Here is a 16,362-nt window from a genome sequence, read left to right as displayed (position 1 = left end):
CCATTTAATACAATCATGGCTGATCCCATCTCAGACTCAACTCCACTTTCCTGCCCACTCTCCATCATCCTTTAACCCATTACCCATTACATATCTGTTCATCTCCTCCTTGGTGTGAGACAGGGAAGGGACCACTCCATTCAGAAAAGACTGACCATGGAAGGGGAAGGAGAGGGGAAGGGATTGGAACATGTTGTGAATGGACAGGATGGGTCAGTGGGTCAGAGCTTGTCCTGTGCCTCCAACTCACACTGATGATCTGAGGATCTCCTCTCTCTGCTAGGCCTTCATGGAATGAGGTTTGTGTCCAAATCAGTCCCCAGTGAGAATAGGCCAACAGCACAGAACTGCACAGAACTGCCCTTCATTTGACCAGAATCTGTCCATCTTCCTGGGAGAGGCCAAACCCTGGTCAACGTGGAAATAGGGCCTTACTCCAGGAGAAGACAGGGGTCAAGGGTTAACATCCATTAGTGGAGCAGAGCAGAGGGAGATTTATCCTGCATTCAACTGTCACCACCCAGGACACTGTCAGAAAGAGAGAGCAGTGAGACAGAGAGAGATGGAGGGAAAAATAGTGAGTGTGGGCGTGCGTGTGTGTGAGTGAGAGAGAGAGAAAGAAAGAAAGAAAGTGAGAGAGAGAGATAGAGGGACGAGCATCTGATACGGTGCAATATATGTGAGGGGACCAAGAGAGTTAGAGGGAGGTAGAAATGGTGAGGCTGAGGGATAGAGAGTGAAACAAGATGTGAGACAGTGTGACTGAGAGGGATGGAGAGAGAGAAAGAGACAAGGAGAGAGAGAGAGAGAGAGAGAGTGAGAGACAGGATGGGTGTGAGACAAAGCATGAAGAGAGTTGAGAGGGAGGGTAGAGTTGAGTGTGAGAGAGAGAGATGAGTATGGGTAGATTTATAATGACAGAGAGAGAGAGGGAGAGAGACTGTAAATTGGGATTGAGAGAGGGAAGGAGAGAGAAAGAGGTAGGAATAGACAGTGACAGATAACAATTGGAGGCTTTTAATTGAAATGAGAGAGGGAGCGAGTAACAGAGACAGTGAGAGATGGAGAAACAGATGATAAGATGGAGTGAGAATGCATCAGTGAGTTGGAGAGAGTGGCTATGAGACAGAGAGTGTGTGTGTGTGTGTGTGTGTGTGTGTGTGTGTGTGAGAGAGAGAGAGAGAGAGAACATGAAAGAGATTAACAGTGGGAGAGAGAGCTAGAGGTACAGAGAAAGAAATGGCAGATGTGAGTCAGAGAGAGAGAGAGGGACAGGTCCTGGTCACCACACTCTGGGAAGAATGTGATTGTACCTGAGAGGGTACAGGGGAGATTTCCCAGGATGCTGCCTGAATGTGAGCTTTGAGCAGTGAAGGCTTAACAGGGACCTGATAGAGAGGGATAAGATTATTCAGGACAGTGATAGGGTGGGTAGGATGGCACTTTTTACATGAGTAAAAGACTTAAAAACCTGGTACAGAGATTGAAGGTAACACAGACGTGGACACGTAGAAACTTGGAGCAGCAGTAGGCCATTCGGCCCTTTGAGTCTGTTCTGTCATTCAGTATGATCATGGCTGTATCAATTTTTGAATGTCATCATTTCTTCGAGGGTCAGTGTGGGCTTGTCGGGCCAAATGGCCTGTTTCCACACTGTAGGCATTCTATGATCTATGGCTGATCCTCTCTCTCAAAGCCATATTCCTGCGTTCTCCCCATTCTCTTCAAGCTGTTAAAATGCAAAACAATTATCTCTCTTGTTTTCCTGAATATATTCAGTTCCTTGTCCTCCACAGCCTTCAGTGGTAGAGAATTCCACAGGTTGACCACCCTCTGAGTGAAGAAATGTTTCCTCATCTCAGTCCTAAATGGTCGACCCTGTATCCCCCTGAGCCTGTGTCCCCTGGTTCCAGACTCCCCAACCAGGGGAAACCTCCTCCCTGCCCAGCCCTGTTACAATTTTATATGTATCAATCAGATCCCCTCTCATCGTTCTGAACACGAGTGAGTCCATGGCCAGGCGAGTTGGAGAATTGGAGAGTGAGAGGAGAGTTGAGAAGAAATGTTTTCACCCAGAGGGTGGTGGGAGTCTGGAACTCACTGTCTGAAAGGCTGGTTGAGTCACAAACTCTCGTGACATTGGAGCAGTGTTTAGATATTCCCTTGTGTTGCTGTAACCTCCAGGGTAACGGGCCAAGAGCTGGAGGATGGGATTAGTGTCATCAGATCGCTGTTTACCAGCACAGACACAATGGGCCAAATGGCCTCATTCAATGTTGTTCACATCAATGACTCTGAGACAGAGAGAGAGAGAGAGAAGAGGAAGTGTGAGGGGCTGACGTGGCTCTCTCTGCCTGATGCCATTTACATACTGAGGAACACCCAGTCAGACTCTCACAGGCTGCAGCTTTATAAAGCAGAGCCCAGTGAAGGGAGAGTTTATCAGGAACCAGGCACAGGGACAGGAGCACACACCATGATTTCACACATACAGCTGATTTGGCCCCTGGCATTCTGTGTCGCAGGTACAAATCTCTCTCCTTCCACCTTGAATCTTTCGCTGCTCTCCATCTCACTCCAATTCCACTGACTTGTGATTGAAGGGAAAATGCTGAAACTAGAGGAATGCTCAGTGTCTCCAACAATCTCTCATTTGACCGGCTCTTTCTGTGACAGTTCTGACTTCACTGTGTTTCTCTCTGATCCCTCAGGTATCAGTGGGGACATCACCATGACCCAGTCTCCCCCGGTGCTGTCAGTGGGACTGGGCCAGACCGCAACCATCACCTGTAAGGCCAGTCAAAGCATTAGCAGCTCCCTTGCTTGGTACCAGCAGCGAGAAGGTCAGAAACCCTCTCTCCTGATCTATGCTGCAACAACTCGATTCACAGGAGTCTCCGATCGATTCACCGGCAGTGGATCAGGGACCAGTTTCACCCTGACAATCAGCAACGTTCAGAATGAGGATGTCGCTGACTATTACTGTCAGCAAGCTTACAGCTACCCTCGACACAGTGACACAGAGCTGTACAAAAACCTCAACACGCACAACACCACCTCCTGGACTGACACATCGCAGTTACATAAAATGTATAATAATGAACACACAGTCTCACCGCCTGAAGTGATATATCCAGTTAGATCTGAATGAAACTGATCAAATTACCCCAAACTGGGATTTCCACTGTCCACGGCACACTCCCGTCCCTGTGGTGTCTCAACGCTCACTGAAGGCCTCAAGTTTCCCTCTTACACGACATGGCCACATGTGAAGAGCTGCCTCAAGATTTAACATCGAAAAATAAATTTCACCATCCTCCCGAGCCCAGCTGGAAACAACCCAGAGAGACAGAGAGAGAAAGACACATGAAGGAGGGAGAGACAAAGAGGGGCAGGGAGAGGGTGAGAGTGAGCGATAGACACACAGAGACAGAGAGAGGTTGACAGTGATAAGAGGGAAGCAGAGAGCTGAGGTTTTTGTACAGCCTCTGCACTGGAGCTCTCACTGTGGCTTACGTTCGGTAAAGGAACCAAGCTCAGACTGAGTAAGTAAACCTCAATCCTCTGTTATTAACCCTTTCAATACTGAAACACACTTTCTAAAATACAGTTGCTGATTTGTTGAAGGTGTTAGTGGAAAGCTGCAGAGAATGAAATGGTTGATTGAGGAGCACTGTGTCTAACAGGGTGTCCAGCTGTATTTCTTTACTTTCATGCCCTCTTTAAAAAACGCAAGATATAAGTCAGTAAGTTTTACTCACTGTGTAGAGGAGCTCTGTCCATTTGCAGCCTGTGGTCCCATTCCTGCAGCATGGAGTGAAATCAGTGAGTAGCCTCCTGCCAGTCTCAGTGTGACGGACACGGGGCAGAGTTTGATGTGAGCTCTGGCTCCCTGTCCCAGTCTCTGATCTCACTGACCTCAGCAGCAGCAGCAGCAGCAGCAGCAGCACAGTGAGACACCGAGCTCCCACCTCCCCCAGCTTTAACTCTGCTCAATCACACAATCACAGAACTTTTACAGTGCACAAGAGACCATTCCGTCCATCCTGTTTGGACTAGCTCTCTGAATGAGCAATTCACTGAGTGTCATTCTCCTGCCTTCTCCCTGTCACCCTGCACATTGTTCCTTTTCAGATAACAGTCTCATTCCCTTCGGAATGTTTCAATTGAAGCTGCCTCCACCACACTCTCAGGCAGTGCATTCCACACCTTAACCACTCACTGGCTGAAAATGTTTTCCCTCATCTCACTTTTCTTTCTAGTCCAATTACTTTCAATCTGTGGCCTCTCGGTCTCAATCCTTTCACAAGTGGAATCATTTTCTCCCTATTTACTCTGTTCCAGGCCCCTCCTGATTTTGAATTTCTGGAACAATTCTCCTCGCTGCCTTCTCCAAAGACTTGAAGGTGCCGGTGTTGGACTGGGGTGGACATAGTTAAAAATCACACAACACCAGGTTATAGTCCAACAGGGGGTTTATTCGGAAGCACTAGCTTTCGGAGCGCCCCTCCTTCATCAAATGGTTGTCAGCGGCGCTCCAAAAGCTAGTGCTTCCACATTAACCTGTTGGACTATAACCTGATGTTGTGTGATCTGTAACTTTCTCCAAAGAAGACAGTCCCAGATTCTCCAATCTATCTTTATAACTGATATTCCTCATCCCTGGAATGATCTTTGTGCATATGTTTGCCAGCTCCACAAAACATTCACCTCCTTCCTGCATTATTCACATTATTTATGTCCCTCATGATTTTATAAACCCCTATAAGGTCACTCCTCAGCCTCCGGCACTTCAGGGTAAAAGATCTCAGCTTTTCCAGCCTCTAATGGTCACGGAGTCATACAGCGTGGAAACAGATCTTTCAGTCTAACTTCTCCATGCTAACTAGATATCCAAAACTGACCTCATCCCATTTGCCAGCATTTAGCCCACATCCCTCTAAACCCTTCCTATTCATGGACCCATCCAAACATCTTTTAAATGCTGTAATTCTATCCGTCTCCAGCACTTTCTCTGACAGCACGATCCGGACACGCACCACCCTCTGTGTGACAAGTTACCCCTCAGGTCCCTTTTGGATCTTTTGCCTCTCATCTTAAACCTACACCCTCTAGTTTTGGTTTCCCTTTCCCAAGGCAAAGACCTGGGATGTACACCCTGTCCATGCCCGTCATGATTTTATAAACATCTATAAGGCCACCTCTCAGTCTCCGATCCTGCAGGAAAAATAACCCGTCTATTGAGCCTCTTCCAACAGCTCAAACCCTCCAGTTCCAGGCAACATCCATGTCAATCTTTTCTGCAGAATTTTAAGTTTAACAGCATCCTTCCTATCACAGGATGATCAGAATTGTTCACATTATTCCCAAATTTCCTGTACAGCTGCAAATGATGTCCCAACTCTGATACTTAGTGCAGTGACCAATAAAGGCAAGTGTACTCAACATCTTCTTCATCTCCCTGTCTCCCTGTGACTCCACTGTCAAGGAATAATGCCCCTGCCCCTGCCCCTGCCCCTGCCCCTGCACCCTGAGGTCACTTTGTTGAGCAACACCCCACAGGGCCCCACCATTAACAGTACAAGTCCTGCCCTGGTTTGACTTTCCAAAATGCAACATCTCACATTTATCTAAATTGAACTCCATTTGTCACACGTTTAGATCAGAGTGGTGCTGGAAAAGCACAGCAGGTCAGGCAACATCCAAGGAGCAGGAAAATCGACGTTTCAGGCAAAAGTCCTTCATCAGGATTCCTCTAGCCGAAACGTCGATTTTTCTGCTCCTCGGATGCTGCCTGACATGATGTGCTTTTCTAGCACCACTCTGATCTAAACTCTGGTTTCCAGCATCTGCAGTCTGCACTTTTGTCCATTTGCCACACCTCTGCCCATTTCCCCAAATGATCAAGGTCCCACTGTACTCTCAGATAAGCTTCTTCACTATCCACTGTACCACCAATTTTGGGATCATTTACAAACTCGCCATAATTCCTATATTCACATCCAAATCATTTATTTAAATGATGAAAAGCCATGGACCCAGCACCAATCCTTGTGGCACACAGCTGACATCTGATCTCCAGTCTGAAAAGCAACCCCTTACCACCACTCTCTGTCTCCTATCTTGAAGTCATTTTTTTACCCAAATGGCTAGCTCCCCCTGGATCCCATGCGGCCTAATCTTACTAATCAGTCTATCATGTGGAACCTTGTCAAATGCTTTGCTGAAGTCCATGCAGACAGTGTCTACTATTTTGCCTACATCAATCTTCTCTTCAAACAACCTCAATCACGTTAGTGAGACACGATTACCATGCACAAAACTGCATTGATTGTCCAAATGCATGTAAATCCTGTCCCTCAGAACTCACTCCAATAACTTACCCAGCAATGACATCAGGCTCACTGGTTTATAGTTCCCTGGCTTTTCCTTAAATAATGGCTAACATTAGCCAACCTCTCTGTTCTCCAGAACCTCACTCATGGCTTTCAATCAGAAACATACCTCAGCAAGCGGTCCAGCAATCTCTCTCCTCGCTTTCCACAATGTCCTGGGATACACCTGATCAGGTCCTGGAGATTTATCTACCGTCTTGCACTTTAAGAAATCCTCTTCTGTAATGTGGACCTGTGTCAAGACATTACTATTTATTTCCCAAGTTCCCAAATTTCCATGTCTTTCTCCATGATAAATACTGACCTGGAATATTCATTTAAGACCTAAACCATTTCCTGTGGATCCACCCAGAGGTACATTGTTCATCTTCATGGGGCCCTATTCTCTCTCTAGTTACTCTTTTGCCCTTTTCTTATTTACCATAATTCTACCACTTTTGCCCTTGAGTAAGTTCAGGAATTGTTTGCCCTCCTTCAAATGTATCTCGAATATACCTGGTCCACATCCTCTACTATTCTTTTCAGGATTTCCCTGCCAACCTTTGATCCCATTTTATTCAGATCCGATACATCCATATCCTATAGAAGCTGGCATTTTACCCAGTGAAGATGTTTGACCCTGAAAAGGCCTTTGTTCTTTTCTACCGTCACCCTCAACTTTGTGATACAATGATCACTCTTCCTTAAGTGTCCTCTCACTGACACTTGATCCACTTGGGCCTCCTCATTCCCAAGATCCAGATCTAGCAGAGCCTCCTTTCTCATTGGACTGGAAACCTGCGGCTGGAGAAAATTCACATGAACACACTCTCACAACTCTGGCACCTCTCTGTCCTTCACACTGCTACTATCCCAGTCTATATTCAGACATTAAAGACATTCCCACCCCCCCCCCGCCATTTATAATGACTATTATATTTGCAGGTCTGTGTAAATTCCTTGCAAATGTATTCCTCTAAATCCTTCCCACTGGTTGGTGACTTGTTGACTGCACTGATGATTCTGTGGACCTTGGTGTTCCTCTCTGATATTCCCTCCTGGCTCCCACAGCCCTGCCAAGTTAGTTTAAACCCTCTCCAACAGCACGAGTAGATCACCTCAAAGGAGCTCAGTGCCAGTTCTGTTCAGGAGCGACGCTGTCTGGTCTATCCAGGTCCCATCTCCCCCAGACCCAGTCCCAATGTCACAAGAATCTAAAATCCTCCCTCCTGGATCCTCTTCCCAGCCCTACAGTCACTTATGTTATCCTCCTGCTCCTCTTGTCACTTGCGTGGGGCAAGTGTAACCTGAAGATTCCTACTTTTGAGTTCCTGATGTTATTTCCCTTCTGAGCTCCCTAAATTCTGACTGCAGGATTATATCCCTTTTCTCCCTCTGTCACTGGGACCGATGTGGACCACGACTGCTGCCTATTCCCCCTCTCCCCTCAGGGTGCTCTGCAGCCGTTCAGTGACATCCTTGACCCTGGCACCAGGGAGACAACACACCATCCTGGATTCCCATCTGCAGCTGCAGAAACACCTATCGATGCCCTCAGTCTTGAATCTCCTTTCACGATCACTCTTCCAGTCGTCCGTATACCACCCCCCCCCACCACACACACCCGCCCCCCAATACAGCTGAGCCCCCCATGGTGCCATGGACTTGCTTCTGGCTGCACTCCCCAGATGAATCATCATTCTTATCAGGATTCCAAACTAAATCCTGGTTGGAGAGTGGGATACACTCAGGGGATTCCTGTACTAGCTGCCTGATCCTTTTGGACTGTCTGCTCCTCCCCCATTCCCTGTCTCCCTGCATACTCTGAAGCTGCAGAGTGACCACATCGAGAAACGTGCTCTCCATGGAGCTCTCAGCCTCACAGACGCTCCGCACTGACACCAGCTGCTGCTCAAGCTCCGAACCCGGAGCTCCAACTGCTGTCACTGACTACACTTCCTGCACTCATGGTATTCCAGGAGCTGGGAAGCATACTGAAATTCCGACATGGATGCACACTCTCTCCACTCTTTGGTTGTCTCTTGGCAAAGTTCTGATGACAAACAGCTCCAGCAGGGCTCACAGTCCAGTGGGTTCAGTGTTCCAGGGTTTTGGGGAAACTCTCCAGAAGTCTTTAAGAAATAGGAGCAGAAATCAGCCATTCAGCCCATTGAATCTGCTCTGCCATTTGATCTTGGCAGATATGCTTCTCACCCCCATTCTCCTGCCTACTCCACAGGAACGTTCGATCCCCTTCACAATCACGAACCTATCTATATCTGTCTTAAATACACTCAGTGACTTGGCCTCCCCTGCCCTCTGTAGCAATGAGTTCCACAGTTACGCCACCTTCTGGCTGTACAAATTCCTCCTCACCTCAGCTCAAAAGGGTCGGCCCGTCATTCTGAGGCTGTGCCTTGGTTCCCGAGTCTGTCCTGCATCCACTCTATCCAGACCGATCAGTATTCTGCAAATTTCAATCAGATCCCTCATCATTCTTCTAAACTCCGTCGAGTACAGACCCAGAGTCCTCAACCACGCCTCATATGACAAGCCCTTCATCCCCAGGATCATTTTTGTAAACCCCTCCAATACCAGCACATTGTTTCTTAGACTATGGGTCCCAAATCTGCTCACAATATTCCAAATGTGGTCTGACCAGAGCCTTACACAGCCTCAGCAGTACATCTCTGCTCATGTATTCTGGCCCTATTGAAATGAATGCTATCATTTCATTTGCCTACCCAAGCACAAACTGGACCAGCCTGTTAAACTGAAGGGAAACCTGAATGTGGTTTGTGCTTTAGATTTCCAAAGGCTTTCCTTATTTAGCAAACAGTCTTTGCATCTCTTCTTCCTCCCAAAGTGCATACCCTCACACTGTCACACATTGTATTATATCTGCCACTTCTTTGCCCACTCTCCCAGCCTATCCAGGAGCTTTTACAGCCTTCCCACTTCCTCAACACTACCTGTCCCTCCACCTATCTCATGTCACCTGCAAACTTAGCAACAATGTCTTCACTTCCTTCATCCAGATTGTTCATGTATAACGTGAATAGTTATGGCCCTAACATTGACACCTGCAGAACTCTACTAGTCACCATTGGCCATTGTTCCTCACGCTCTGCTTTATGCCAACCTGCCAGTCTTCAATCCATGCCACTACATTGCCCCTAATACTGTGGGCGCTTGTCTGATGTCAAATGCCTTGTGGAAATCCAAATAGATTACTTCCTCAGACTCTCCTTTGTCTGACTGGCTCATTGCCTCCTCAAAGAATTCTAACAGATTTGCCAGGCATGATATCTCCTTGATGAAGCCATTGCACTTCCTAGTCCTCTGCAATTTCATCCTTAAATTGAAGTCTAAAACCTTACCAACAACTGAGTCCTGGCTAACTGGCTGATAATGTCCCATCTTCTACCTCCCTCCCTTCTTAAACAGGGGTGATATGTGAGCCATTTTCCTGTCCCTTGCCCCCACCAAATCCGTCCCCATCTCACCTCCACACCCTGACTCCATTGATTCCTGAACGATCATCACCAATGCCTCCACAATCTCCTCAGCGATCTCCTTCAGAACACACTGGTGTAGTTCATCCAGTCTGGGTGAGTTATCCACATTCAGACCTTCCAGCTTCCCCAGTACCTCCTCCTTAGTGATGGCCACTGCACTCCGCTCCGACCCCTGACAGTCTTGAATTACTGGGACACTGCTGGTGTTTTCCATGATGCAGACTGATGCAAAGTATCTATTCAATTCCTCTGCTATTCCTTCATTTCCTGTTATTCATTCTCTAGCCTCATTTTCCAGTGATCCATAGTCTATTTTTGACTCCCTCTTCCTTTTTATACACCTGATAAAACTCCTGCAATCTTCTTTTATATTACTGGCTAGATAACTCCCACATTTCACATTCTCCACCCTTAATGCTTTTTCAGTTATCCCCTGCAGGTTTTTAAAGGCTTCCTAATCCTCCGGCTTCCCACTATTCTCCACCACATTGAGTTACCTTTACTCAACTGAAATACTGTTCAATCTGATTGCAGCTTCTCCCTCTCAAACTACAGGGGGAATTCTATCGTATTATGGTCACTTATCCACAGGGATACTTTCACCTTAAACTCACTAATCATGTTTGCCTCAATACACATCACTGAATCCAGACCTGCCTGTTCCATAATGGCTCAAGCACAAGCTGCTCCAAAATCCGTCTCATAGATATTCCATGAAATCCTTTCCTTGAGATACACTACCCAGTCCACCGATCCATTGAAGTCTGCCCTGACATTTTCTGTCTCCTGACTGATTTCCTTCCCCACACCCTGATTACTGCTTGGAGACCTGGACATAACTTGCATCAGATTCTTTATTTATTGCAGTTCCTCAGCTCTACCCACACAGATTCTACACCTTCTAACTCTACATCACTTCTTGCTATTGATTTAATTTCATTTCTCACTAACAAGACAACTCTTCCCCCTCTGCCCATCTGCCCGTCCTTTTGATAGGACATGCATCCTTGAATATTTAGTTCCCAGCCCGAATTCCCTTACAGCCATGTCTCTGTGATACCCACAACATCGTACCTGCCAGTTTCAATCTGCACTACCAGCCCATTGTGTATATTGTGTGCATTTAAGTACAACACCCTCAGTCCTGCATTGACTGCCCTCCTTCCCATCATTGTCCTCTTATCTGCTGTGCTTTATGTTCGATTCCTGATCCTTTCTGTACTCTCTGTCCTTTTACATCTTCTAGAAACTTGAATAACCTTTCCTGAGCCCTCCTCAACTTTAACTAGTTTAAATTCCTTGGAAACTCAATTTACCTGGATTTGTGACATCACTTTGTCAACCTTACTCAGAATGCTTTGTGCATTTAGATACAAACTCTTTAAGTTTGTTCTATTGTTGATTTTCCCTGCACTTTTATGATCCCTTTGATATTCAAAAATTCCATCCCTTTCTTTTATTTTCTGGTAACAATCAATCCCATCACTAACCAGCAATCCTACCTTCTCCTTTACCTTCCATTTTCTCATTTTCCATCCAACTGAACCAAATTCCTTTCTCTTTGGGTTGAGTTCAGGCCAATAGTTATCGTTGAGCCAACATCATTATTGCTCTTTGATCTCATTGCTTCTAGTGGGATCTTGCTGTGCAGAAACCAGCTGCCACGTTACTGACATTGCAACAGTGACTGTTTGTCAAACAAAACTGTCTGTAAATGTCTTTGGGAGAGCCTGATGTGTTAAGGGCTGGATTGAAATACAATTAGAGTCAGAGAGATGGACAGCACAGAATCAGATCCTTCGGTCCAACTCGTCCATGCTGACCAGATATCCGAAATTAATCTAGTCCCACTTGCCAGCATTTGGCCCATATCCCTCTAACATCTTCCTATTTACATACCCATGTCTTTTAAATGTTGTAATTGTACCAGCCTTCACCACCTCCTCTGGCAGCTCATTCCATACATTTAACACCCTCTGAATGAAAACGTTGTCCCTTAGGTCCCTTTTAAATCTTTCCCCTGTCACCTTCAGCCTATGCCCTCCAGTTCTGGACTCCCCAACTCTGGAGAAAAAATCTTCTCTATTCACCTTATCTATGCCGCTCATGATTTTATAAACCTCTATACGGTCACCCATCAACCTGCAATGATCCAGGAAAAACAGCCTCAGCCTATTCAGCCTCTCCTTTTCATGCAAACCCTCCAACCTTGGCAACATCCTTGTAAATCATTTTAAGATTCGCAACATTTTTCCTACAGCAAGGAGAACTGAATTGCACACAGTAATCCAAAAGTGCCCTAACCAATGTCCTGTACAGCCGCAACAGCTCCCAACTCCAATACCCAATGCACTGACAAGTAAAGGAAAGCAAACCAAATAACTTTGTCACTTCCCTATGTACCTGCAACTTCATCTTCAAGGAACTATTCTTCATTTTTTGGAATAACTGAGAGTCTTTCAGTTGTGAAAGATGCCATTCCATGGCACTATTGGATGAAGAGCAGGCAGTTCCCCCTGGTGTCCCTGGTCAATATTTATCCCCCAGTCAAAATCACTCAGAATGTATTTCTCTGCTAATTATCACATGGGGTTTGGGATCTCGCTGTGCACAGTCTGCTGGAAACATCCAGTGGGACATCCTGAGTTGGGGACAGGTGCTACACAAGTGCAAGTCTTTCTTGAAGGTTGGAGTCTCCTGATCAGGATCCTCATCCATTGTCTGCGCACTCTCACCTTCCAGGAGTCATGGGGTCATTAGGAGCAGTGACCCTGTCTGACTCTAGGACACTGAGACTCTTTGCAGCCTCACCCTTGACCTCAGCCCAATAGTGTGCAGCAAGGTTTGAAATATCATCTGGAATCTTCTACACAGACACCCCAACGTGATTCTTTCCTGACGTGTGTGGATCCGAGTCTGCTCCAATGTTCTTGAATAAAGTTCTCCTGATCTGTGGGTAATCAGAGGTTTGTTAAAGAGATATCACGCTCCATCCCACTTTCCAGCTCTTGCTCCATAGCTCTGGAAGTTTTGCTGTTTCAAGTGAACATCTAAGTGTTTTTTCAATTTGATGAGGGTTTCTGCCTCTCCCACCCTTTCAGACAGTGAGTCCCACATCCCACCAAGCTCTGGGTGAAAACAAATACCCTCAACTCCTCTCTAATCCTGCCCCAACTGATTTCAATCTCTCCCCAGGGTTATTGTCCTCTGTGTTGGTGGAAATCAGTCCTTCCTACCTACTCTGTCCAGGCCCCTCATCATTTTACACACCACCACCAAATCTCCCCTCAGCCTCCTGTGTTCCAAAGAAAACAGTCCCAGCCAATCCAATCATTCCGCAAAGCTCAAAGTCCCCATTCCAGACAAACTCCTCCTCTGTCCCCATCTCTAATGGAATCACATCCTTCCTGTAACGTGGTGACCAGAACCGTACACAGTTCTCTCACTGTGCTCTAACTGGGGTTTTATACAGTTCCAGAATAAACAAACTTCTTGCTTTCACAGTCAACCAAAAATGAGATAAGGGAGGTGATGGTCTAATGGTGTTATTGCTGAGCTGTTAATCCAGAGATCCAGGTAATGTTCTGGGGACCAGGGTTAGAATCCAGCAGATGGTGGCATTCAAATTCAATCAAAACAAAATCTGGAATTAAGAGACTAATGATGACCATGAAACCATCATTGATTGTCAGGAAAAGCATCTGATTCCCTTATGTCCTTTAGGGAAGAAAACTGCCATCCTTACCATGTGACCCCAGACCCACAGCAATGTGGGTGACTCTAAACTGCCCTCTGGGTGATTAGGGATGGGCAATAAATGCTGCCGATCCAGCAATGCCCTCATTCCATCAAGGGAAAAAGTAAAACAGTTTCTCCCATGTGTCTTCTGAACCACCTTACTGACCTGCATTAATCACCATGGCCACATCTTCCACCTCCACACACATCTGACTTCCAGCTTCAAAATGATGAGAGACATTCCTTCATTATCTGAGAAACAGATAGAAACATCAAACACAGGAGCAGCAGTAGGCCATTCAGCCCTTGAAGCCTGCTCCACCCTTCAATATGATCATGGCTGTTCATCCAACACAGTCCCCTGTTCCTACTTTCTCTCCACATTCTTTGATCCCTTTAATCCTAAGAACTGTATCTAATTCCTTCTTAAATACACATTGCATCTAATTCCCTTTTGCTGGAAAAATGGATGACAATTATTGGGTTGTTGTTTTTTGACCAGTATGGACACAATGGGATGATGGGTCTTTTGGGCCCCTATGACTCTATTGTTATTTATTATGAATAACTGGGTACCAAGGACTGACCCTGTGGCACCCTAAGTTGTTATTACCTGCCATTCAGAAAAAGACTCATTCTTTCTGTGCTGCCTGCCAACCAGTTCCCAATCCATGTCAGTACGTGAACCCCAATCCTCTTGTTTCTTTGGTCTAGATGTGGGAGTCCCACCCTTACTCATTGTGGGAACAGATTCGGAACAGTCTGTCTCATCCTTCGAGGGCTCCCACTGCCCTGACACTGATTTCCCATCATGCCATTGGTTCCGATCCACTTTTACCAAAGCACCACACAGTTTAGTAAAATGAAAACTTTTACACTTGCTCCATGGTTCTCCATTTCCATCCCTCCTCTCAATCTCACTGAGTTCTGATCGCTGTCACTAAAGTGCTTCCCCATCGATAGCCCTTCCAGCTGCCCACATTCATTCCATAACCAATGGTCCAAAACTGTCCCTTCTCTCTCTGCTGCTTCACCATCACCTTCTCAGGGACACCTAGGGACGGTAATGAATGCTGGCCCTGCCAGTGACACTCAGATCGCAAGAAGCAATTTGAACAGTGTCTGTTCATTTGTTGGGTTTATTCTGTATTGACTAAGAATGTTCAAAAAGATTGTATTGCCAGTGAATATTGTGAGTGTTGAATTCCCTTCAAAAGGCAGGGATTAAAATTGTTTCTTTTGTCTTTCAGTCCGTGACAACTCTCAGCCCAAGCTGACCCTGCTGCCCCCCTCCCTGGAGCAGATTAATGCCAAGGGCACTGCCACCCTGGTGTGCCTTGCCAATCACTTCTATCCCGATGAGCTGGAGGTGCAGTGGAAGAAGGACGGTGCAGTCATTTCGGACGGGGTTCAGACCAGCAACTACCTGCGAGCTTCGGACAGCACCTACAGTGTCAGCAGCCTGCTGACCCTCTCTGGGCCTGACTGGGAGTCCAACGCTCGCTTCTCCTGTGCCCTCACCCATGTGACCCTCCCCTCTCCCCTCAGCAAGAGCATCAGGAGATCAGAATGTGTGTAGAGTGTTGGAGACAGTCCACAGAGGAGACACAACTTTAAATAGAACAGGGCTGAGCTGGCAGGTCAAAGGTCATTGTCAGCACTGAATTTCAACTCTCTTCCTTCTGAGGACTGGCTCAGAGACACTTCTGAGCTTCAGGGGTTAAGGCAGGTCATTGGGATAGTGTAGAGAAAACTTTACTCTTTATCTAGCCCCATGCCTTCCCTGACCTGGATGTGTTTGATGGGGACAGTGTTAACTTGCGATGTCAAGTATAACCTCTCGAAGATGCTAAAGACTGTTAGCTGTGCAAAAACAATGTGAACCTCAAACGTCTCTGTTTCAGTAAAACAGACCTCCTTTCTGCTCAGCCGCCAGTTCCAATTTAAGGTTTTGTCACTGTTTAAAGGGACAGGATTCTCATGTTATTGAGAAAATCCCCACAAGTGTTTTCCTCAAGCTCCAATGTGGCTGTGAATTTGAGCAGCTTCCTCTGTCTGGGCTGTTAATTGCTGACTGTTTTCTGTCAATGTCAATCTGGAAAAGGGAATAAAGATGAAGAAGATTCAGTCTCTGTGTCTGTGTGCTTTGGGAATGGCCAGAGCTGAGTCCTCAGGGATAGGTGTACGAAGTGAAAAGCTCCACCCCACCCCCAGGTATGGAGCAGGAAGGGGAGAATAGAGGGGGTAATGGGGAACACAATAATCTGATGGGAATTCCCCTGAACACCAACACATTCTTTCAGCACAGCAAGATCCCGAGCCAAGCAGTTCAGTTCGCATTTTATTGATCAATTTGACCAGCAGGATCTTACTACCCAGAATAACAATACCACAGGGTTTGCAAAGTAAATATTCCAAACAGCATTTGATTTGTATTTGGAGAGAATGTGCAAAATCCACATAGACATTCGCCTGAGACGAGGATCGAACCCAGGTCCCTGGCACTATGAGGTAGCAGTGCTAACCACTGAGCCACCATGTCACCCACTATACTAACTTTATCCATCCCTGATACAAAATATTCTGATCACAATTCCCCCTCCACACCATCCCATCCATCAGGGACAGCAAGATCCTGAGCCAAGCAAATCAGATCAGGGTCACTGGGGACACTCTATTGATCAATACGATCAGCAGAATCTTGGAACTCAAAATAACAATTCCACAGGGTT

General features: G+C 46.3%; 1 gene segment (V, D, J or C); it reads left to right on the top strand.

Annotated features, from left to right (window-relative positions):
- Positions 1-2,463: 2,463 nt before the first annotated feature.
- Positions 2,464-15,197, top strand: LOC132818612 (Ig kappa chain V region Mem5-like; the record flags this gene model as incomplete). The annotated part of the segment is given in 4 exon segments: positions 2,464-2,525; positions 2,712-3,011; positions 3,510-3,545; positions 14,881-15,197. Coding segments are annotated over 4 exon segments (702 nt in total), but the record flags the coding sequence as incomplete, so codon positions are not given.
- Between the last annotated feature and the right edge of the window lie 1,165 nt (positions 15,198-16,362).

This window comes from Hemiscyllium ocellatum, chromosome 9, assembly GCF_020745735.1.
Source record: "Hemiscyllium ocellatum isolate sHemOce1 chromosome 9, sHemOce1.pat.X.cur, whole genome shotgun sequence".
NCBI lineage: Eukaryota > Metazoa > Chordata > Chondrichthyes > Orectolobiformes > Hemiscylliidae > Hemiscyllium > Hemiscyllium ocellatum.
The sequence above is the reverse complement of the archived record's forward strand: the minus strand, read 5'-3'. Positions and strand labels throughout refer to the sequence as shown.